The 24,496-nt window shown below is 44.6% G+C and overlaps 1 protein-coding gene across 1 annotated transcript in view; it reads right to left on the reverse strand.

The window, feature by feature from the left end:
- LOC139262769 (kinesin-like protein KIF26B) overlaps positions 1-24,496 on the reverse strand; it is a 203,573-nt gene that overhangs the window by 3,852 nt on the left and 175,225 nt on the right. Inside the window, exons 6-12 of the mRNA XM_070877920.1 lie at positions 17,262-17,471; positions 17,039-17,132; positions 10,539-10,801; positions 10,084-10,267; positions 9,668-9,827; positions 7,112-7,274; positions 3,104-6,596 (exon numbers count right to left, since the gene is read on the reverse strand). Coding sequence (XP_070734021.1) covers positions 3,104-6,596; positions 7,112-7,274; positions 9,668-9,827; positions 10,084-10,267; positions 10,539-10,801; positions 17,039-17,132; positions 17,262-17,471 — 4,567 coding nt within the window. The remainder of the gene's footprint in view (positions 1-3,103; positions 6,597-7,111; positions 7,275-9,667; positions 9,828-10,083; positions 10,268-10,538; positions 10,802-17,038; positions 17,133-17,261; positions 17,472-24,496) is intronic.

Below are 24,496 nucleotides of genomic sequence, written 5' to 3' on the forward strand. Positions count from 1 at the left end.
GTGAGTGGGGGAGAGAGAGAGTGAGTGGGGGAGAGAGAGAGTGAGTGGGGGAGAGAGAGAGAGTGAGTGGGGGGGGGGGAGAGAGAGAGTGAGTGGGGGAGAGAGAGAGAGTGAGTGGGGAGAGAGAGAGTGAGTGGGGGAGAGAGAGAGTGAGTGGGGGAGAGAGAGAGTGAGTGGGGGAGGAGAGAGTGAGTGGGGGAGAGAGAGAGTGAGTGGGGGAGAGAGAGAGTGAGTGGGGGAGAGAGAGAGTGAGTGGGGGAGAGAGAGAGTGAGTGGGGGAGAGAGAGAGTGAGTGGGGGAGAGAGAGAGTGAGTGGGGGAGAGAGAGTGAGTGGGGGAGAGAGAGAGTGAGTGGGGGAGAGAGAGAGTGAGTGGGGGAGAGAGAGAGAGAGTGAGTAGGGGAGAGAGAGAGTGAGTGGGGGAGAGAGAGAGAGAGTGGGGGAGAGAGAGAGAGTGAGTGGGGGAGAGAGAGAGAGTGAGTGGGGGAGAGAGAGAATGAGTGGGGGAGAGAGAGAGTGAGTGGGGGAGAGAGAGAGTGAGTGGGGGAGAGAGAGAGTGAGTGGGGGAGAGAGAGAGTGAGTGGGGGAGAGAGAGAGTGAGTGGGGGAGAGAGAGAGTGAGTGGGGGAGAGAGAGTGAGTGGGGGAGAGAGAGAGTGAGTGGGGGAGAGAGAGAGTGAGTGGGGGAGAGAGAGAGTGAGTGGGGGAGAGAGAGAGTGAGTGGGGAGAGAGAGAGTGAGTGGGGAGAGAGAGAGTGAGTGGGGGAGAGAGAGAGTGAGTGGGGGAGAGAGAGAGTGAGTGGGGGAGAGAGAGAGTGAGTGGGGGAGAGAGAGAGTGAGTGGGGGAGAGAGAGAGTGAGTGGGAGAGAGAGAGAGAGGAGAGGGAGAGAGAGAGAGAGAGAGACTGGGGTGGGGGGAAGGAATTCGAAGGATAGAGGGGGAACTCAGGGAAGACGGATCACGTTCTTCCAACCCCATACAAAGGATACCGTTGGAGTGAATGATATCAAGAAGTCACGACACTGTCACTATTCACTTCATACCCAATAATCCTGTTAACAATCCGTACACAATGCCCCATCTATGGTGGGATGGGATGTGTGGGGTGAAGGATGCACTTGCGCTGGGTTAAGGCACTTCGGCTGGGGAGGGATGCACTTGCACTGGGGTAAGGCTCTTCGACTGGGGAAGGGATGTACTTGGATTGGGATAAGACACTTCGGCTGGACCTTGCTGTCTTCTGGGGAGCTCTGTCCTCTGTCGCTTCAGGAAATCAAAGTGGATCAAGTTACAATTTGAAGAGTCAGTGAGACCTTGGGATTGGCAGTTCCACTTACACATTCTAGTGAAACTTCAGGATGTGGCTTATCCTCCAAAGGGACCAATCATAGACAAAGGGTGGAGCATGGCGGCCATTTTTGCAGTACAAATAAGCACGCCCTACTGTGCACCCACCCTCAATTCAATTGCAATTTCCGATGGGTATAAAAAGGGCCCAGGAACTCGGTGTCACCTGGCAACGAACCAAATTCCGCCCCCATCCACCCAGATTACATGAGTTTTGAGTTTTCTGCTTTCAGCCCCTGCAATTTCAGAGCCCATACCTGTAGCCCCTGTAAATCCGATTATCTCCAAAATCACCCCAATTTGAAAAGATAGCAGCAACTGGCTGACTGTTGAATAGCTGGTTGACATTCCCTGTCAAGGCTCACATGTGAATACTGAACACTTGGCAAGATACTGGAGGGCGACTGGCACGCTTGAAATAATGAATGAATGCCTTCGAGAAAGGATATAGCGGGTGGGGTGGAGTAGGGTTGGTAAATAATTGGCAAGAAGAAAGGTCCTATGAGAAATGAACATAACAACCCAATTTCTAGCGAATGGTAGCGATAGCGGCCCAAGTTTCGGGTGGAGTTGCTCCTATTTTCTTGGAGCAACTAGTTTAGTTTGGAGTATCTTCGAAATCGTAGTTCTCGGCATTTAGTTTGCTCCAGTTCTAGTGAGTTAGTTTAGTTTTGTTTTAGTTCAGTTTTTTTTTCGAAAGGGGGCATTACCAGCCACTTATGCCGGTTTTGCAAGTTACTCCAAACTAACTTAGAACGGAGTAAGTGTCGACTTTTGTTCACTCAGAAAAACCTTGCATACACTTTAGAATTAGGCGCAGGTAGCGAGAGATGGGGGCCGGGGCAGGGGGGGGTGGAGGGAAGTTAGAGGGAAGTTAGGGGATTTTACAAAGCATTAAACTCTTCACTTTTAAAAATAAAGAACCATCATCAATAGTAAATGATAAATAAACCAATAAATCAATAAATAAAAAATAAAAAATCATTCAATAAATCAATAAATAAAAAGTTCCTACCTCACCTACCCGCTCGGGAGCACCGGGAACCCGGCCAGGGCTAGGGGCTGCGTGCCTCAGCTGGAAATCGGCACTCTGCCCACTCCAGGAGCCCATTCGGCCAGGGCTCGGGGCTGCGTGCTTCGGGCCCCTCCCATACAGCCAGCAGCACACGCACACAGAATCTGGGGGCCAGGAACTACTGCACACGTGGGCAGACTCCACTGTGCAAGCATGCAACTGCCAGCACTCTTTTTGGCCTAGGGCTGTAGCTTTGCCCCCCCCCCCCCTGCTGTTGTGCTGCATTGCGCTGACTGCTGAACAGGCCTGCTGCCTGCTGCACTCGGGAGAATCGCGAGGTAAGTTTTTGGCGCCCTTTTCAATGCACAAAATAGGCGGGCCTCTCGGAGGTGCGCCGTTCTAGTGGATATCGGAAACTTGGGCCCAATATATTGATAGTCTTACTCAGTGGGAAGCTGAATAACTCATACTGGCTCAATGATGATCTGAGGTCATTAATAAAATAAATTACTAATATAGACATCTAGCACTATACTTTGGACTGGTGCTGCGCGTACCTGAGAACACTTGGAAAAAATAGGTCTATTAAAAAATACATAGACGATGCACACACAATATACCTTCACCCAACATAGCTTCATCTTTCATTGTTACTAAGTCATCTTTCCTCAGATCGACTTTTTTTGAAATTCACATTCTTAAAAATGTGAGCCAAATACTACAATAAATAGATGCATAAAGCTTACCTGCTGTCCGCTTTTTGGGGGACTTTGAAGTTCTGTTGCGACCAGATGAAGACATTCCACTTTCACTCATGGAGTCATGCGCAGAGGATGCACTCCCTGTAGCTTCACTGTCACGAATCATACTTTCATAGCCACTGCTGCCACCACTATGATAAAAGAGAGCCGTTCTTCCCATGGCTGGTGGCAGCTCTCCACTAAGAACACTACTGTTGTCACTACCGTGACCACTGCTGTAGCGTTGAGGTCGTCTTGGTGCAGTTATTTTACTGTATGGAGAAGGCAAGACTGGTATCTGTGATATTTCATCACTGAGGTTGATCCCACTGTCATTCCCACTGTCAGAATCTGCAGATCCCCTCAAATGACTCATTTTACTGGAGGAGGCCCCAGATGCTAGCTCAGAGACACGGCTGTTTGCTGCCCTGACTGCTTGCTTTGTTCCCATGATTGTTCCTTTGCCAGGTTTACAATTTGCTACCTGTGTTGAACGAGGTATTGTTTTTCCATTTGATGGCACACTGGAACTTCGACCCATTGACTGGGTTAATGATTTAACAGATGTGCTTAACCCCTTTGCACCACTTGTAGAGAGGCTTCGACACTTATTTCCTGACACCACAACCTTGTTGTTGGAAGCACATTTGGTTTGATTGGATTTAGCTGGTACAGGGACTACAGGAATGGGTGGAATAGACATTACTGGAGCTGACGGTGACACACCAAGTCTCGGTACTGATCGGCCTGTTCTGCTGCTGTTGACAGGGTGACCACTTTCCTTAGTCACACTATTCTTGGATCTTACCGACGACAGACTATCACTTCTCTCGAGCGACATCTGACTCCCACAGCGATGTACAGCTTCTGGTTTAGGCATTCTGGATTTTGAATTTGAAATGTTTTTAACAGAGAACTGATCAGATTTTATGTTTGTTGGTCTGTTATTGTTACCTTCAACAATACAAGCAACATTTAGTCTTCCATCTATTTCATCCTCTAATTTTGGTGGCGATACTTTATCTACCTCTGGACTGGTACATTGCTGGGCACCAGGTTGTGGCGTAACTCTGTTTTTTTGTTCTAGACTAGATTTCCGGACTGGGGGAGCTGGAGGTGTCCCATTGAGCCTCGGCAGCATGCTTGTTTTGGGTACTGATGTTTTCTTACATGCAGTTGATTTTAAACTGCTGGTAACTGAAGCAAAATCTCGTTGGTCTTTGGGTATAGCTCCAGCATTGACACTGGTGTGCATTATTGGCATTGTAGCAACCATTACATTTCCTTTTTTGACTTGTGTTACCTTTGCTGGCACATCATTTTTCCTTGTGTTCACACCAATGGTACTATTTACTCCACTGGATTTATTGGATATTTCACATCCATACACAACTCTCTGCATACAGGAAACAGTTGTATGAGATTTGTGAAGCCTAGGAATAATTCCAGTATTCTGGGTTGTTTTCATTTGCTGTTTGAGTTGACTGCTAGTATCTGATTTGGAAGATGACTTTGCTGAAAGTGCTTGATCCTCAGCTTTTGGTTCCAAAAGGCTATTTGTGCGTCGTAACCAAGGATCCTCAAGTTCGTTCTCTTGCCGTTGTGTGTCTCCACAATGTACTGTGCTATCGCTGTGGCTCACAGATGAGGTAGGTTTTATTTTCCTGGGAAGACTAGAGTAGAAAATAGGATCTTCTTCAGAAATTGATGGGACATGACAATGTACTGGAGTGCTAGTTTTAGTTACTGATGAATTATTAGTGCCAGTCACAACTTTACCAGAAACCACTTTGGATAAACTTAAGGCATTGGTACCTTTGTTGGTGTTGACAAGAAGTCTGCTTGAACTGGTACTTTTATTACCCAATTCAGAATAACAGAATCTACTATCGTTCAAGGTGCTTTTTTGAGCCTGTGTCAGTGGTGCAGTCATGTCTTGCAGCATGTTAGGTGAATCCAAGTTAAAAGGCCCCAGAGACTTCTCACCATAACTGTAGCAAGATTGCACAACAAAAGTGTCAGAGGGCTGTGCCCCATCACTTTCTAGGGCACAGATACTTACTTCACTGAGCCAGGAGCTAATTGATGATCGTCTGCTACTATTGCAAAAAGAATCATCTGCGTGTGGCACAACAGTGTCCATATTTGCTCCAGCAGTGGTTGCTGGTGAGGTATAAGCTTCAAAGTCATCATTGATGCTACTAATAATGCTGACAGGCCGTGAACCTGAGGCAAGGGCCTGAAGTGAACAATCACTATTAAAGCTAATAATGCTAGCAGGTCGACCACTTTCCAAAATCCCTTCAAATGACAGTTCTTCCACGACTGTAAATACAAGTTCATCTTCTCCATTCAGTTCCACAGGCTGCTGCAAAGTCACAGTAGTGGTCAACATATCTCGGTCAATACAACCAGTCCGTAATGCTGACCTTAGGCGGTTTATGTCTGATGCACCAGATTGTTTATATGCACTTCTGCAATTTGCAGCAGGACTTCCAGTTACAATAGACTCCGGTTTATTTGTGACCTGATGGCTCATTCCTACTGGAGGAGTTCTAATCACACAGCCACTGTTGAATTCTGAACACACTATTTTTCTATCTTGTGTTTGGGGAGGTGGTGGTGCGGGGCTTGGCAAAGGCCTTCTATTGAAAAACATCTTTTCCCTCACAACGGGTGCAAGTGTGGCTTGTGCCTGCTCTTGTGCTTTCGGACTGTTGGATCTGGGCACGTTTGTGGAAGCTGTGATTGTCTCCTTGATTCCATCTGTTCCAGTATTACCACTTGATTCAATTTTGCTTCCTTCAGCTTTGGTTTGCAGTTTCAAATATTCGGTTGTTATACAGTGAGATGGGCTCTTCACTGGAGATCCGTTACGCTGCTGCACAGGAATCGGAGTATGTGGACTCTGCCCTTTTTTAGGAGACAATGTTTCTAAGGAAGAATGTTTTCCATATATTTGTGGAGAAGATACCTTCTCTGATGCAGTGGCAGATTGTGTCATCTCCTGTACTGTTATACATTGCACATTCTCCATCCTTGTAGGGACTGCACTACTACATATGAAAAGTCCTTGCTCGCAAGAAAATTTGATGGGCTCCTCACTTCCGTCAATGCACTCTAATCTCTCCTGCAATTCAGCAAAAGTGTTGCATTTGAAATAGTCCCTTTCAGTCCTCTTACCAACAATGGCAGTTTCCTTGCCTTTCTTGGGATCATACCTCTTGTTAAGAGAAGGGATTATTGGTACAGATTCTGGTGGCCCCTCATTATCTGTTAGTTCTCGATCAGACAGTGCTGCACCATTGGGACCAACATAAATGACTGTATCGCATGATTGTTCACTGCTTGAAGAATAATCTGGGTCACTGGATATTCCTAATACAGGAAGAGCTGGATCAAGAGCTGTGGTTCTTGGGTGAAAGGGCCTTAAATGAGGTGGCCTTCGAATTCGACCTTCTTCACAAGAACTCTCCCCTCCAGAAGAACTTGAGGCATACTAGTTCAAACAGAAAAGTATTAATTTTACTCAGAAAATAGAACCGCAAATTTAAAAGGAAAGCAACTGAGGCAAAAATGTGGCTTTTGAACTTTACAATACTTTGATAGGAAGTGGTTTACTGTTACTTCCAAACCCACAACCTCTACCAGCTAGAAGAAGAAGGGCAGCAAGCGCATGGGAGCACCATCACCTCCAAGTTCCCCTCCAAGTCACACAACATCCGGACTTGGAAATATATCACAGTTCCTTTATTGTCACTGGGTCAAAATCCTGGAACTCCCTCCCTAATAGCACAGTGGGAGTACCTTCACCACAAAGACTGCAGCGGTTCAAGAAGATGGCTCCCCACCACCTTCTTAAAGGTAATTAGGGATGGGCAATAAATGCTGGTCTTGCCAGCGATACCCACATCCCATAAATGCATTTTTAAAAATTACAGTAACAAGGTTATAAATGCTTTCTAGGCCCATTAGAAACTATCATTTGATATTCTACATGGAGTAGATACTGACCTTGGACTTTTTCTTTCTTAGACGATGAATTCGTGCTGCAAGCTGAATGCTTGTCAGGGTTTCTGCATAGTTAGCAGGAGAGTCAGAAATATGGGTGATCATGGTTGTTCTACAGTTTATATTCCCCAGCGATTCTCTCAACAGCATAGTAAGCTTGCTATCTCTATATTGTACAACAGAACAAATGCACTCAAGTAAAAGAAAGTAAGCATTTTAAGTCAAGTGGCTATTTTATACATTCACTGAAACAGAATTTTCACATTATGTGTTCCTTTTCCTATTTGAAATATAATCAGGATTAGACTGGTTTTAATGTGGCATTTCATTTCAGGCACAGAACAGAATCCAACTGCATATAATTCTGTTCTTCAATATCATTAAAGCAACCTATTTCATAATGAAAGCTCTCCAGGCATGAACATTAGCTTAAAGTTTTTTTTAAGATGTGGATAATATGTCCTTGCCTGTAGAATACGTCATGTGGCTTCGAACAAACGTTAGCACAGTAAATGTCACTGCAGATAATTACAAAACTTGTATTTCTCATAATTACAAAGCCTTTCTTGAGAAGATAAACAGATGCTTTTATTGTTGCCACAAATGTAACGAAAATGTTCACTCATTAGCCACAATTCTCCGTTTGTAGCAATTGGCGTTGAACACAGGAAGATCAAGCAAAATGTCAACTGATTTGCATCCAAATATGAAAAGATATCGTTCCTTCGACAACTCCTCAATAATGTTTACATTAAATTAAAATGATTCTTTTTATTCAAGAAAATATACTTATGTTGGCTTTTTCGATCAAATTATCAATAGAAAGAATTTAATTCCCGAGCTTCCTGCACTGATACTGAAAATAATTGTGTCAAACATGAGGCCAAATCTTGTTGGAAGTGGGGCAACTCACAGCATAGACTGTCAGTTAGATTTTTCTCCTGCATCTTTCAGCTTCTTTTGCACCATAACTTGCTGGAAGTGTGAGCTGTTAACAGCCCAGCGAGGACAACATGACATCTGGGACCTCAGTGAGTGGCTGGACCAGCAGTGTATCTCCTTAAACAATGAGATTGAAGAATTGAGAAAGAAATAGAGGAAGAAGAGGGAAGGAGGGTGAATTAAAGTGGGTGAATTAAAGTCAAATCAGGTACAGAAAGAGAAGTAAAAAACAGGAAAGAAAGATTACATTAAGATACAGAGAGAAAAGAGACAGAAAGAAAAGTGAGGAAAATTTTTTAAAGTTTAAATCTGAAATGTTTTAAATTTCTCAGACGAACTTACTACAAACAGGAATGAGTTTGAACTGTTTAAATTATTCTCTTTCTAGGACAGAAAGGTTGATTGGCATTGCATTAACAATTATCACATTGTTAAAAGAGTCCTTAGGCTCTTAATCACCAGCCTTAACTTTCTGAGGCAAGTTTAATGGTCATTTAATGTGCAAATCATGCAAGCTCTTAAAAATAACAGGGAGGCCAAGGGTGAGATGTCGTTTCTGTGAGGCAAACAGCGGAGTGGCGTAAATCGACCAGCAAGATGCATAACTCACATCGTATCTCTAAATCCACTGAATTTGTTGGCCAATTTGCACATTAATAAAGGCGTGCTTCATTACCATGCCATTATCTTTCCAGCAAGATTCAGCCCTTGTGAGATCTGCTAATTGAGCACAGTCCAAGGATCAATCCTCATACCTCTGTGATCCACGACAAAAGTTGTACTAAACAGCTAAGGGTTAAAAGTCTAAATTATTCTCATCTTACAATTTGCTGATGAATAAATGGATTAATTTTAGCTGAATGGTGCTGAATTCTGGCTAGTTTACAACCTTACTGTTATAGCAAAAAGAGATAAAGTGCTGAGATGTGCCAGGCCCTGACCTCTGCCTCTGACCCTGACAAAGTTTGCAGGGTCAGGGAGAGGTCACACAATTTGAATGGCAATGGCGGCTGAGGTCCAGTCTGGGATGCCACCAACTCCACTGAATATGGCGGAAAATCCATTGTAGGTGTGTACAGGGCAAAGCTGTCGAGCAGGGATCATTTTTACTGCTCCCTTGAAACCCATTTTAAAAAGATATCTTTTCAATAGTCTGGGGTTCCCACAACCACCAGTTGTTTGCCGGCACACCTGACCAAGCATAACAATGCCAACCATACACTAAATCCCTAAGTAGGCCCAGGAACTCTGATGTCCAGAGTCCCCAGTCCCCCCACCCTTCATACCCTGATGTTGTAAGAGGCAGGCAGAGGTTCCACCCCACAAGGCAATCCAGGAAACTTGGGTGTAAGGTTGGGACATGGTTTAACTGTCCCTGGCCTAGTTTCTAGCCATTCTGCCAGAAAAATTACGGAAGAGCTACAGATTTTAATCCTGGCTATCTTTTTAATTAAGAAAGGGCTGTTGGGTCCAAAAATGCGAGGCCCTTTTTGAATTTAGAAATCTATAATATATTTTTACAGTCAGGGTAATTTCTTATTTCTTCATAGCTGATAATCTCTATGGCAAAATGCTTTACTCAGAGTTCACACTTAATTCTTCATGCTTGTTACTTACTTGTATGGAACATGTTTAGCACCATTGACTAATGCCAAAATGACATTGCCGAGGGCTGAAAGTGAAAGACAGAGGCCACCGCCACCATCCCGGCTCTTGCTTAAAACCTTTTCACAGCTCCCCAAATCAACCAGGTGCAAACGACTACGCCCTCCTGACACTGCAAAAATATAGCAAGATGTACAAACCCAATCAGAGATTCTGAATTTATTCAACCAACAGACATAATGAATGCAACAATGCCAGTACCTATATGAAATATTAATGACAGGCAAAATGTGAAGTTTTCTGAGAAGTCAGGTAGTAACCATCACTTATTAGTAGTAAATTTATTAATGTACTGTTATCTGTGGCATCCATATTAGCAGAATAAATTAATTTTACAAATTAGAATTTGGCCTTTAAAGTGAACGTACTTCCCCCTTTGCCACTCTTTTCCATTCGATATTGGTAAATGTGAAGGGTAAAGAGCATATGGGAGTTTCTTCTCTCCTCCTCATCGCAATCTGGCCTACTGGTCCTTCTGGAGGCTATTGCTGCATCAAGGAAGTAGGCAGCTTTCTCTGCCGTGGGGGCTCTCAGCTCACTTTGATTCTGAAGCTGAATGTGGAGAGAAAAATATTACTAATTGGAAGGAGGTTGCATTTCTACTCAACAGATTAGCTCTCCGGGGCAATTAGTAACAATATATGTATACCAAGGGAGCAAAGATGAAAAAAACCGCCAAAAGAGCGATAGTGACATTTTAAGCATCTCTAGAACGTTTCAAACATCCTTCAATACACAATGGATAAGCTGTGAGTTGAGAAACAATATCAAATAACTTGAAAATAGTATAACTATGCAGTATATACAGTATAATAAAAAATACCTGAGTTCCACAGATTGGATCCTCTCTGAGGTAGACACCAGGAGATTGGCCATCCTGGAGGCTACCAGTGGCCACTTCAGATAACAAATCCCTAAGGTTTTCATCCTTGCCCCAGATCTCCACTGCAGATACCCTGACCGAGAATCGAGTGCCAGTTTTCTCCTTGCGTTCATTTATTAGTTTAAAAAGCCAGGATATTGCACAGGGAATAACACCAAGATTTTGCATTGAATTATCCTTTCCAATCATAGTGTACGTTTTTCCTGGAATTGAAATGTAAATTTGAATGTTAGGCTGTTTACGTTTCTTTAGTGGGTTAGATAAAGACAGATTAACACATTTACACTTTAGTGTTCTTTCTTACGCCAATGCCATATTTTGAGGGCCGGGCCTCATTACCATGCCACCAGTGGGCTGTGATAGGGACTGCCTATGATGATGATGATGATGATGATGATGGTGGTGATCACCAAACAGGCGCCTGCAGCTTACCCAGCTTCTGGATGGCACAACATCAGGCACCCCGGAGGCCGAGCCATCTGGCAGCAAGGTAGGTCCATGAGTGTGTGTGGGCCGATCGCAGACAGTGGGGAATCCAGAGTGCCAGCAGCCCGCATGATTCATGTGGTGCCCAGAGAAGCACTCCTGCTCCCCGTCCCCAGAAAAATAATTTAAAACTTACCGTGTTTGGTCCTCATCGGCTGTACCGCCAGGTAAAACCTAGGCATGCACAGCGCACGCTTCTTCCAGCTGTCTCCCAGAAATATTGTATGTCAGAGGACCCCTATATGCATCATAAATGGGCCTACCACCTGAAACAGACTGATGCTGCAGCCACCCATGGGTACACCATATTCAGTATGGTGTCGGCCAGATTGGGAGCAGAAACGGGCCAGTAAGCTTTTTCCCACGATTTCCGCGGTGCTACCATCAAATTTCTGAACAGCATAGTCAATGAAAATCTTCCCCAGTGTCTGTTATCAGTGTCCAATCTCTGTAGCAGAGATACAGGGACCTTGCGCATCCCTGTTTGCCCATTCATTTAACCATGTCAGTATTATGTGTCTGAATGCTTGGCTAACGATTTGATTTAACAAGTGTCATAAGGTCAAACACACTGCTCTTAATTCCCGTATATTAATGTGCCACTGTGATTGTTGGTAAGATCATGTGTCCTTTGCCCATCTGTTCTGCAAGTGTGCTCCCTAGCTACAAAAGGAAGTTTCTTATTATGTTTTGAGAGAGGAGGGTAGTGGACGCCTGTCAAAACATTGGCTCAGCTATTCTGTTATGAGACTTTCAGCAAAAGAGACTCCACTAATACTATGTAGAGCAGCATTTTGGAGTCACAATGATAGCCAAGAGATACAGTTGTGAGTCTGTTATGAGAAATCTGAATTTGTTACAGATAATTCCATCAATCCTAACACCCAGAGGTAAGGATTGATGCTTTTTTCTGAGCCAGCTTAAAGGACACCAGTTGTTCTGGAAATATGGCCGAGATCTGAGACCTAGTATAAGAATCTGGGACCCTACCAATGATAATATTCTGAGTATGTGCCAAATGGTATTGCTCCAGGTTTGCTAGAAGACTCATTTAATGGAACTATTTGCAGGAGAACCCCTCAACTCTTTTCTCAAGAGTGTGCGCTCAGGAGCTGGTCAATATGAGTAGAGCAATATGAGTAGCTATCTCTATATGTTTGCAGCTATAACAGGGGCTCAGTTTGTTTTACCTAGGTTCGGTATGCTTGGGTGTTTTGTTTAGTTGGAATTTAAATCTTCCTGATTTTAACCTGTTGAGTGCTACATCAAAGAGTTTTTTGCCATCAAACAACAACTGAATATCCAGACGTATTCCCAAAACCCTTTTTGTCAGAAATAACTATAAAGCATTCATAACTAGTTTCGTTCTCATATCTCATGTATATACCAGGTTTTTCAGACTGTCTGTAACTCGAGTCTGGCTTACTGCGTATTGTTCTCAATGGGTGGCATAGCTGGATTCCTAGTTTGGATTTGGCAGCAGATTACTCATTCTGCTGTTGGGGGTTATTGAACCGAGACTGAAACTGATGCCATGGCGCCCTGTTCAGCTTGTTCATCCCCGATGAGAAGGAGGAAGGATTGGCAGGTTTCCTAACAATCTTATATTATACAGTAGCACAGGGGTCCTGCAAGCTCATTTATGTGTGATCTCTGCAGCTAGCTAATCATGGAATCTCCCATCAAGAGGAATTTGGCTACCCATTTTGGCATTAAGGAGGCTTTTCTTGAACAATGGGTAGCTAACATAATTTTGGCATCCAATCCTGAAACTGTCTCTTGTCCTTGAGTAGATATTCTAATCACGACCCCATCTTCCTCAGAGTTTGTTGCAGAGTTCACAAAGCCCCCTGAAGATACTTGATGAGTGTTATTAGTGAGGGATGGAACAATGCACTGGGGCTATGCACCATTGCAAAAGAAGGTAGCCTGCGTGTATCCTGTAGTCTGGATGATTTTAATAAGTTGGTCTGCAAAATATATTTGGTGACTTGTCTCATCTACATGTTGCACAGTGTCAGTTTCCACGTGTATGGTGATGACACCCAGCTCTACCTCACCACCACTTCCCTTGACCCCTCCACGATCTTTAAATTGTCAGACTGCTTGTCCGACATCCAGTTCTGGATGAGCCGAAATGTTCTCCTTTTGAATATTGGGAAGACCCCCGCCACAAACTCCACTCCCTAGCCACTGACTCCATCCGTCTCCCCAACTTCTGTCTGAGGCTGAACCAGATTGTTCGCAATCTTGGTGTCATATTTGACCCTGAAATGAGCTTTCGACCACATAGTCACAGCATAACTAAGACCGCCTATTTCCACCTCCGTAACATCACCCGTCTCCGTCCATGCCTCAGCTCATCCACTGCTGAATCCCTCATCCTTGCCTTTGTTACCTCTATGCTTGATTATTCCACCGCACTCCTAGCTGACCTCCCTACATTCTACCCTACATAAACTAGTGGTGATCCAAAATTCAGCTGCCTGTGCCCTAACTCGCACCAAGTCCCGCTCACCCATCACCCCTGTGATCGTTGACCTGCATTGGCCCTCGGTTAAGCAATGCCTCAATTTCAAAATTCTCATCCTGGTTTTCAAATCCTTCCATGGCCTCACCCCTCCCTATCTCTGTAGTCTCCTCCAGACACCTCCCCCCCTCCCCCCAAAATCTCTGCGCTCCTCTACTTCTGCCCTCTTGAGCATCCCTGATTATAATCGCTCAATCATTGGTGACCATGCCTTCTGGAATTGCCTGCCTAAACCTCTCCGTCTCTCTCTCCTCCTTCAAGATGCTCCTTAAAACCTACCTCTTTGACCAAGCTATTGATCACCTGCCCTGATTTCTCCTTATGTGGCTCAGTGTCAATTTTTTAAATCTCATAATACTCCTGCCAAGGCATTTCACTACGTTAAAGGCAGTATATAAATACAAGTTGTTGTTGTTGTTGTGCAAAAGTATTGAGCTCTGGTATTATTAAAGCAAGTTCTGCAGATTCAGGAAATAATTGCTGGCACTGTCGCTAAAACTGCACATGACCTCTGCAGCATTGGTCATCAATGCCCTTGCTGTTTCAGGGGATTTGGAAATACTGCAACAACAACAACTTGCATTAACATAGAGGCTTTAAGATAATAAAACATCCGAAGGCGCTTCACAGGAGCGTAATCAGACAAAATCTAACACTGAGCCACATAAGGAGATATTAGGATAGGTGTTCAAAGCGGTAGGTTTTAAAGAGCGTCTTAAAGGGGCAGAGAGAGGTGGAGAGGTTTAGGGAGAGAATTCCAGAGTTTAGAACCTAAGCAACTGAAGGTTCAATGCTTCAGTTAAAAAAAAAAGGCAAGTTTAATCATTTCAAGTTAATACACTCCAAAGATAAAAAGAGATATTCAACTAAGTATGTGGAACTCAGCACAAGAGATGTTATATTTATCTATGTCCTGGGATAAATTCCACACCCATTTTCTAAACAAAATGTAAATGATTTTTCCAGAGTTTCCGCATCTCTTTCACTGAAGTTGCAGCAAAGTGGGAGACCCCTACAGAAATCCCCTCCCCCCAGGTACCTGAAATGGAAATGGCTATCATTCCCAGGAGCTGGCAGCATGCCCCTTAATGAGCAGACAAATGCACAAAAAAAACCTGTTGTTGACAAGTTAAATCAACCTGAATAAAATACTGACACACTCTTAAACGACAACTTAATTATAAATTTTCAAAAGGTCAGAAATGGACAGTCAGGTTTATTTTGCTGGGAAGGCTGCAACTCATGTGTGTGAGTGGGCCAATCCTCATGTATCCAACACACACAGCCATTGGTCACACTACTAGGACATGCCAGTTCTGGTGCAGGCTTTAAAGGCTCATGTCTGATGATGGAATTTGGACCCTGACCTAAATTTAACTAAGAATCGCACTAAACTAACATTTAAATGTTAATGTAGCAGCCAGCCTCAAAGCTCCCGAAAACCTGGGTCTCAAAATGGTGGCAAGCGCAAATGCATTGGGAACACATCGTCTTGTGCCCGACCACCCTTTTAACCGTGCCCCCCCCCCCCCCCCGTCGTCTGCACTGTTGCCATTGGGTGGGCAGGGTAGGAATCAGGACCATGCTATATGGAAAATAACAAATAAAAAATATTTTTAGGTATCATATTATTTTCTTATTTTAAACTGTTAACTTGAAAGTTCAGATATAGATTATGCATGTTGAATTATGTACATATAGTGCTTATGTATGTTGAGTTATTAATTTCTATACAATTTGAATTTCTAGTATGTAACAAAATATAATTTTAGAATATATGAGACACAAATTATGTATCAAGCAATTAAACCAACAACATGCATTTATATAGCGCTGTTAACATAGTAAAAACATACATGTGGAAGCTGACCCAATGTTGCTGAGGGGCAGCATGTAGATGAGGAAGAGGCTAAAGATTGATCCTTGAGGGGCTCCAGATGTAATGGTGCAGGGGTGGAAAAAGAAGCCATTGTTCTCTCTATGATTGGACAGGTAAAAGTGGAATCAAGAAAAGACTTAGCTAGATAAACGTTGGTAGAGGATGATGTGGTCGACCATGTCAAATGCTGCAGAGAAGTCGAGGAGTAGGAGGAATAATGCACTATGATCACAGTCATAGAGGTTGTCATTTGTAATTTTCATTAGGGCTATTTCAGTGCTGTGGCAGGAGCAGAAAACTGTTTGGAGAAATTCAAGCATGGATTTGGTAGGTGATAAGAGCCTTGGAGAGGAAAGGAAGGTTGGTGATGGGACTGTAGAGGGGGCGTGGGTGGTTTTCTTTTTTTGAGGAGAGGTGATGATGATGGTGTTGAAAGGGAGGGGACAGTATCTGAGGAGAGATAACCATTTACAACGTCACCTAGCACGGGGGCCAGGAAGGCAAGTTGGGTGGTCAGGAGTTTCGTGGAAATAAGATCAAGGAAGCAGGATGCGATCTCATGGACAAAGTGAGCTTGGAGAGGGCTTGAGGGGAGATGGGAGAGAAACTGGAGAAATGTGCCCGTTCAGGTCTAGGGCGTTGGGGGCCTGGGGGAGATTCGTCATAGTAGTCACGCAGAAGGGGCATATCAGCAGAGGCAACTGAACAGATGGTCTCAATCTAAGTAACAAACTCCATGAGCTCATCACACTTGTTGGAAGGTAGAGAAAGTAGGGAAGAGGGGTGTAAGGAGACAGTTGGTTGTGGAGAAAGATGCCGGGGTTATCTTTGCTTTCCAGGATGATCTGGAAGTAGTGGGTAGTTTTAGTAACAGAGAGTGAGGCTCGATAGTACTTGATGTGGTCCAGGCAAATCTGGCGATGGATGATTAAACCTGTTACGTACCAGATATGCTCAGGTCTGTGCCTTTTGGACTTGAGGGAGCGAAGACAGGGCCCATACCAAGGGGAATAACCAGGATGGAAGATAGCATGAGTTTTACTGAAGATGAGGACATCAAATATGGAGGTGAAGCAGTGGTTGAGAAAATTGACAGCGGCAGAATTGCGAAGAATAGCGAGCCAAAGATTTGGAAGTTGGGAGTTTGAAAGTGCGGTTGCAAAGGGCTTGGTGCAAGAGTTTTTTCCAGAGACAGATGCAAAAGGAGTGGGGTTAGAAGGAAATAGGGGTATGTGGGTGGAAAATGATAAACGGAAGTAATTTTGGTAACTAAAAGGAAAGCCTTTATCAATATATTTATTATAATGCAGTACCTGCCAAAAATGGAAAATCTAAATTCGACTGCTGCACTTTAAAGCTTATTACTGTCTTTCTTATTAACATTTCAAGAAATAATTTAGAAACAGAATTTGGTAAGTCTATAAAGTCAATTGAAAAGGAAATTCTAATCTAGTCACACGTTATCAGGTTTATTGTTGCAGTATCTGACAGCATGTAATTACCAGTCTGACATTGTAATTAACAGAAACAAATTTGGGAGCTCACCAAGCTTGACATGACCAAAGCAAAATATGCAGCCATCTGCGCCATTCACGACAGACTGAATGACTTCTGCCACCGTTCCTGAGCAGACCTCAGCCTAGGAATGTTAAGACAAATAAATAAAACACATCAGCTGATCACTGTGTATGCTTAAATTGAAGTAGAAATTAATTTAACACTACTACAAGTTGAATTATTTTAACATTTATGTTTTCCTTCTACTCACTTGTGAGGCATCTTGGGTAAAAACGGCATCGAATGCAAACATTTTTGGAGCAGCAACAGCTGCTCGTCTATGGGCCGAGCTTAGATGACCGCTGGCTGAGGGGTCGTAAAGGGTTATTTGTTTTTTGCGAGAGTCTACTTTCAGGAAAGACATCGACTCTGATGTATCATTTGCTCCTTGGGAAGGACAAATCCGTACCATTACCTTCACCTGAAAGGAAACAACAATAATCACTTCAGTTCACAAGATCAGCTTTGGACAACAAGTTTTCTTTGCTGATCTCTTTACAGACAGATCAAAAAATACAAATAGTCCGACGGTTCAACACCATTATCCTACAAGATCAGAATTAGAAAACATGAAACCCAGATAATGGACTAGCATTTGGTAGCTTTGCCACGCATCACTGGGGTATTGGTTTTAAATCTCAAATACATGGGCAGGCAATTTCAACTACCTCATGTGCAACAAGTGCTTTATACTTCATGTAATGAAAACATGATACACAGTTGGATAAGTGTGCTTAGTTACTAATTATGCCCTATTTGCACTCTTCACAGAGCATGAAGAAGAAAGACAGTGATCTTCCAGCGCAGCTGAACAGCATTCACCAGAACGCCAAACATTATAAGTACTACATGAATCATTCAGCAGCCCAGATACACTCACTTCACAGCCATTGTACAGTGATGTAGATGAAACATCACAAATTGGGGGCATAGGTAATGAATGAGGACACAGTCAAGGTGGTTGTTAAGGGGACAACACATGAAGAGTGGAGTAGCATATGCTAAATGCCCCCTTTGAGTTGCCTCAGAATACACACTTCCAGTGTGCCTGTTTCTCAATAGTGTATGTTGGAACCTCTGCATAATATTGAGAACCATATCCCCTGCACTCTAGTCTGCCATTAAGAAGGAACAACACTAGTAGCAACTGTACATCGTGACCACTTACACAGATTATAGACACAGAAGTACGACCTTCTCTCCTAAATGCTGTCACTGCTGCTGTAGATGCATTGAAGTTCAAGCTCCAAGAAGCAACCAAAGTTAACATTCTCTTAGACAGGGCAGGGTGGGATTGAAATACCTCATCCACATGCATCATACAATATTGAAACTGATCATTCGACCTCATATGCAGATAGAAAAAAAATATATAGAAACATAGAAAATAGGTTCAGGAGCAGGCCATTTGGCCCTTTGAGCCTGCACCACCATTCAATATGATCATGGCTGATCATGCAACTTCAATACCCCACTCCCACCTTCTCTCCATACCCCCTGAGCCCCTTAGCCATAAGTGCCACATCTAACTCCCTCTTGAATATATCCAACAAACTAGACTCAACAATTTTCTGTTATAGAGAATTCCACAGGTTCACCACTCTCTGCGTGAAAAAGTTTTTCCTCATCTCGGTCCTATATGGCTTACCCATTATTCTTAGATTGTGACCCCTGATTCTGGACTTCCCCAACATCGGGAACATTCTTTCTGCATCTAACCTGTCCAGTCCCGTCAGAATATTATATGTTTCTATGAGATCCCCTCTCATTCTTCTAAATTCCAGTGATGGCTCCTGTCAGTGGCATGTGTGCAGAAGCACAGGAACAGTTGAGTGATAATAATGACAGCAGTAGTTTTGACCCAGCATGTAACATTCTGACAGCACAGTGAGCACTTAGCATCTACAATACAGGAAATTCCTGCCACTGTTGCGGTATAGATATAGAAATCCCAGACAGCCCACCATTCAATTACCATGGCAATAGAACATTCGGCCCTCAGCCAGGGGAGCTCGAAAGAGCAGGGTACATGGACACACATTACGTAGAAGTTACTTGTGCACGAAATACAAAAAGTTAGTATGCAGGTACAGCAAGTAATCAGGAAGGCAAATGGAATGTTGGCCTTTATTGCAAGGGAGATAGAATATAAAAGCAGAGAAGTCCTGCTGCAACTGTACAGGGTATTGGTGAGACCACACCTGGAGTACTGAGACAGTTTTGGTCTCTGTATTTAAGAAAGGATATACTTGCATTGGAGACTGTTCAGAGAAGGTTCACTCGGTTGATTCTGGAGATGAGGGGGTTGATTTATGAAGATAGGTTCAGTAGGTTGGGTCTATACTCATTGGAGTTCAGAAGAATGAGAGGTGATCTTATCGAAACATATAAGATAATAAGAGGGCTGGACAAGGTGGATGCAGAGAGGATATTTCCACTCATGGGGGAAACTAAAACTAGGGGGCATAGTCTCAGAATAAGGGGCCGCCCATTTAAAACTGAGATGAGGAGGAATTTCTTCTCTCAGAGGATTGTAAATCTGTGGAATTCGCTGCCCCAGAGAGCTGTGGAGGCTGGGTCTTTGAATATATTTAAGCCGGAGATAGACAAATTTTTGAGGGATAAGGAAATACAGGGTTACAGGGAGTGGGCAGGGAAGTGGAACCAAGTCCATGATCAGATCAACCATGATCTTATTAAATGGCGGAGCAGGCTCAAGGGCTCGAATGGCCTACTCCTGCTCCTATTTCTTGTGTTCTTTAAAAAAAAATTCTGAAAAGCAATTGAAAACTCATAAGAACATAAAAGAAATAGGAGCAGGAATAGGCTATACGGCCCCTTTGAGCCTGCTCCGCCATTCAATAAAGTCATGGTTGATCTTCTACCTCAACTCTACCATCCTGTACTTTCCTCATATCCCTTGGTTCCATTAGTATACAAAAACCTATCGATATATGTGTTAAATATACTCAACGACTGAGCATCCACAGCCCTCTGGGGTAGAGAACTCCAAAGATTCACAACCCTTTGAGTGAAGAAATTCCTCCTCATCTCAGTCCGAAATGGCTGACCCCTTATCCTGAATCTGTGACCCCTAGTTCCAGACACCCCAGCCAGGGGAAACAGCCTCCCAGCATTTACCCTGTAAAGCAACTTAAGAATTTTATGTTTCAATGAAATCACCTCTCATTCTTCTAAATTCTAGGGAATATAGGCTTAATCTACTTAATTTCTCCTCACAGGACAATCCGAGTGAACCTTTGCTGCACTCCCTTTAAGGCAAGTATATCCTTCCTTAGATACCACTCCAGATGTGGTCTCACCAAGGCTCTATATAATTGAAGTATGACTTCTTTACTCTTATACTCCAATCCCTTTGTAATAAAGGTGAACATACCATTTGCTTTCCTAATTGTTTGCTGTAACTGCATATTGCACCACAAGTATTGAAACACCACATGCAGTCAGTCACTAAAATATATTCTGTCACTTGTAACGTAGCTTGCAATCTCGTCATTAGAGTATAGAAAAGCACCAAGCATTTTTCCAAAAGTAGGCACAACAAAACAGGTAAACTAATAGCAGTTGCATGATCCTATTTTACATATTTGCAAAGTTATGGTAGACAATTGCAGAACTCTCTGGAAGCTCTGACTAGTATGTCCCACACCTGTTCCCTAACTGCAGTGGTTCATCTTGATCTTCCATAGCTTGCTACTTCTCATTGAAGTCCATGGTGAGGCATCTGCTCATAGCAATATTGTGCAGCATGCAACATTCTGATAGAATATAGCTCAATGAAGGTGGATAACATTGCAATGGCTTCCCCAACCACTAAGCATCTGAACTGTTGTTATAGTATTTCAGATGTTTGCTCAGTGATAATTCTTGTTGTGTATCTGTAAAGCATGCACTCCCATGTTCCACCACCAAGGAGCGCATCCCCTGAAGTCCCAAGGGATCCCAGCATCCCTTGGGAGCACTGTATATAAGTCGGCCCCTAAGGCCTGTTCCTCACTCTGGAGTATCTTATTAAAGGCTGAGGTCACTGTTACTTTAACCTCCCTGTGTGCCGTCTCATCTGTGTTAGGAGCACAACAACTGGCGACGAGTATATGAATCCAATGCAAAGATGCAGCAAACTGTGGGCATCCTGAAGAAGTTCTCGGAGGGTGAGGACTGGGAAGCCTATGTCGAACGGCTAGACCAGTACATTGTAGCCAACAAGCTGGACGGAGAAGGAAGCGCTGCAAAAAGGAGAGCGGTCCTCCTCACGGTCTGCGGGGCACCGACCTACAGCCTCATGAAGAATCTTCTGGCTCCGATGAAACCCACAGATAAGTCGTATGAGGAGCTGTGTACACTGGTTCTGGAGCATCTTAACCTGAGGGAGAGCGTGCTAATGGCGAGGTATCAGTTCTACATGTGCCAGCGATCTGAAGGTCAGGAAGTGGCGAGCTACGTCGCCAAGCTAGGGCGACTTGCAGGACAATGTCAGTTTGATGGCTGATACTCAGTCTGGTGCAGATACTCAGAGACTTTTTTTATACTGGGCATTGGCCACGAGACCATCCTATGAAAACTTTTGACTGTAGAGACACCGACCCTCAGTAAGGCCATTGCGATAGCACAGGCGTTTATGTCCACCAGTGATAACACCAAACAAATCTCTTAGCACACAAGTGCCAGTAATGTTCACAAATTAACTGGAACGGTGTTTGCGAGCAGAAATATACAGGGCAGAAACCATGAGTCTGCAACTGCCAGCAGGCCTCAGGTGATCCAGATGACTCAGAGTCCGCAACAAAAGGTGAATGCAAGGCAATTCACACCTTGTTGGTGTTGTGGAGGCTTCCATTCAGCCTATTCATGCCGCTTCAAAGGGTATGTTTGCAAGAGCTGTGGAACAATGGGGCACCTCCAACGAGCTTGCCTGCAAACCACCATGTGGCAGAGGGAGATCGGTCCATGGTGGATCAAAGCAATTTCAAGCCTCAGAGAGAGGAGGAAGATGCTGAAGTACACGAGGTGCACACATTTTCGACGAAATGTCCACCTGTAATGCTAAATGTAAAATTGAATGGCTTACCCATAGTCATGGAACTGGACACTGGCGCTAGCCAATCCAAGATGTTTGAGAGACTGTGGTGCAACAAGGCACTCAGACCAGCCCTGAGCCCCATCCACACGAAACTGAGAACGTACACCAAAGAGCTCATCACTGTCCTGGGCAGCGCCATGGTCAAGGTCACCTACGAGGGCACGGTGCACGAACTGCCACTCTGGATTGTCCTGGGCGATGGCCCCACACTGCTTAGAAAGAGCTGGCTGGGCAAAATCCGCTGGAACTGGGATGACAGCCGAGCGCTATCACATGTCGATGAGGCCTCATGTACCCAGGTTCTTAACAAATTTCCTTCCCTTTTTGAGCCAGCCATTGGAAACTTTTCCGGGGCGAAGGTGCGGATCCACTTGGTCCCAGAGGCACGACCCATCCACCACAAGGCGCGAGCGGTACCTCACATGATGAGGGAGAGAGTGGAAATCGAGCTGGACAGGCTGCAACGCAGGGGCATCATCTCCCCAGTGGAATTCAGTGATTGGGCCAGCCCGATTGTTCCGGTACTCAAAAGTGATGGCACGGTCAGGATTTGCGGCGATTATAAATTAACTATTAATCGTTTCTCACAACAGGACCAATACCCGCTACCTAAGGCAGACAACCAATTTGCGACGCTGGCAGGAGGCAAGACGTTCACCAAGCTCGACCTGACTTCGGCCTACATGACACAGGAGCTGGAGGAGTCTTCGAAGGGCCTCACCTGCATCAACACGCACAAGGGACTGTTCATCTACAACAGATGTCCGTTTGGAATTCGGTTGGCTGCAGCGATCTTCCAGAGAAACATGGAGAGCCTACTCAAGTCGGTACCACGCACGGTGGTTTTTCAGGACGACATATTGGTCATGGGTCGGGACACCGTCGAGCACCTACAAATCCTGGAGGAGGTCCTCCAGTGACTGGATCGCGTAGGACTGCGGCTGAGGAGATCGAAATGCGTCTTCATGGCAACAGAAGTGGAGTTTTTGGGGAGAAAGATCGCGGCGGACGGCATTCGGCCCACAGACGCCAAGGCAGAGGCTATCAGGAATATGCCCAGGCCACAGAACATCACGGAGCTGCGGTCGTTCCTGGGACTCCTCAACTATTTTGGTAACTTCCTACCGGGGTTAAGCGCCCTCTTAGATCCCCTACATGTGTTATTGCGTAAAGGTGAGAACAGGATATGGGGGAAAAAACCAAGTAATTGCTTTTGAGAAAGCCAGAAACATTTTATGCTCCAATAAGCTGCTTGTATTGTATAACCCGTGTAAAAGACTTGTGCTAGCATGTGATGCGTCGTCGTACGGAGTTGGGTGTGTATTACAACAAGCTGACGTTGCAGGGAAGTTGCAACCTGTCGCCGATGCCTACAGGAGCTTGTCTAAGGCCGAGAGGGCCGACAGCATGATTGAGAAAGAGGCATTAGCGTGTGTGTTTGGGGTAAAGAAAATGCATCAGTACCTGTTTGGCCTCAAATTTGAGCTGGAAACCGATCACAAGCCCCATATGTCCCTGTTCGCTGAAAACAAGGGGATAAATACTAATGCCTCAGCCCGCATACAAAGGTGGGCATTCGCGCTATCAGCGTATAACTATACCATCCGCCACAGGCACCGAGAACTGTGCGGATGCTCTCAGTCGGCTACCATTGCCCACTACGGGGGTGGAAACGGTGCAGCCTGCAAACTTGTTGATGGTGGCGCAGCCCACAGACTTGTTGATGGTCATGGAAGAGTTTGAAAATGATAAATCACCTGTCCCGGCCCGTCAGATTAGGACTTGGACCAGCCAAGATCCTCTGCTGTCCCTAGTAAAAAAACTGTGTACTGCATGGGACCTGGGCCAGCATCCCCGTTGAAATGCAAGAGCTAATCAAGCCATTCCAGCAGCGATAGGCGAGCTGTCCATTCAGGCAGACTGCCTGTTGTGGGCTAACCGCATAGTGCTACCCAAAAAGGGCAGAAAGACATTCATCTCGGATCTCCACAGCACACACCTGGGTATAGTAATGATGAAAGCGATAGCCAGATCCCACATGTGGTGGCCCGGTATCGACTCTGACTTAGAGTCCTGTGTACGGCAAAGCAGCATGTGTGCTCAGTTGAGCAACGCACCCAGAGAGGCAACACTAAGTTTGTGGTCCTGGCCCTCCAGACCATGGTCAAGAATCCATGTCAACTATGTGGGCCCGTTTCTCGGTAAAATGTTCCTGGTGGTGGTTGATGCTTTTTCAAAATGGATTGAATGTGAAATAATGTCGGGAAGCACCGCCACCGCCACCATTGAAAGCCTGAGGGCCATGTTTGCCACCCATGGCCTGCCTGACATATTGGTCAGTGACA

The sequence above is a fragment of the Pristiophorus japonicus genome, chromosome 4 (genome assembly GCF_044704955.1).
Source record: "Pristiophorus japonicus isolate sPriJap1 chromosome 4, sPriJap1.hap1, whole genome shotgun sequence".
In the NCBI taxonomy this organism is placed as follows: Eukaryota; Metazoa; Chordata; class Chondrichthyes; family Pristiophoridae; genus Pristiophorus; species Pristiophorus japonicus.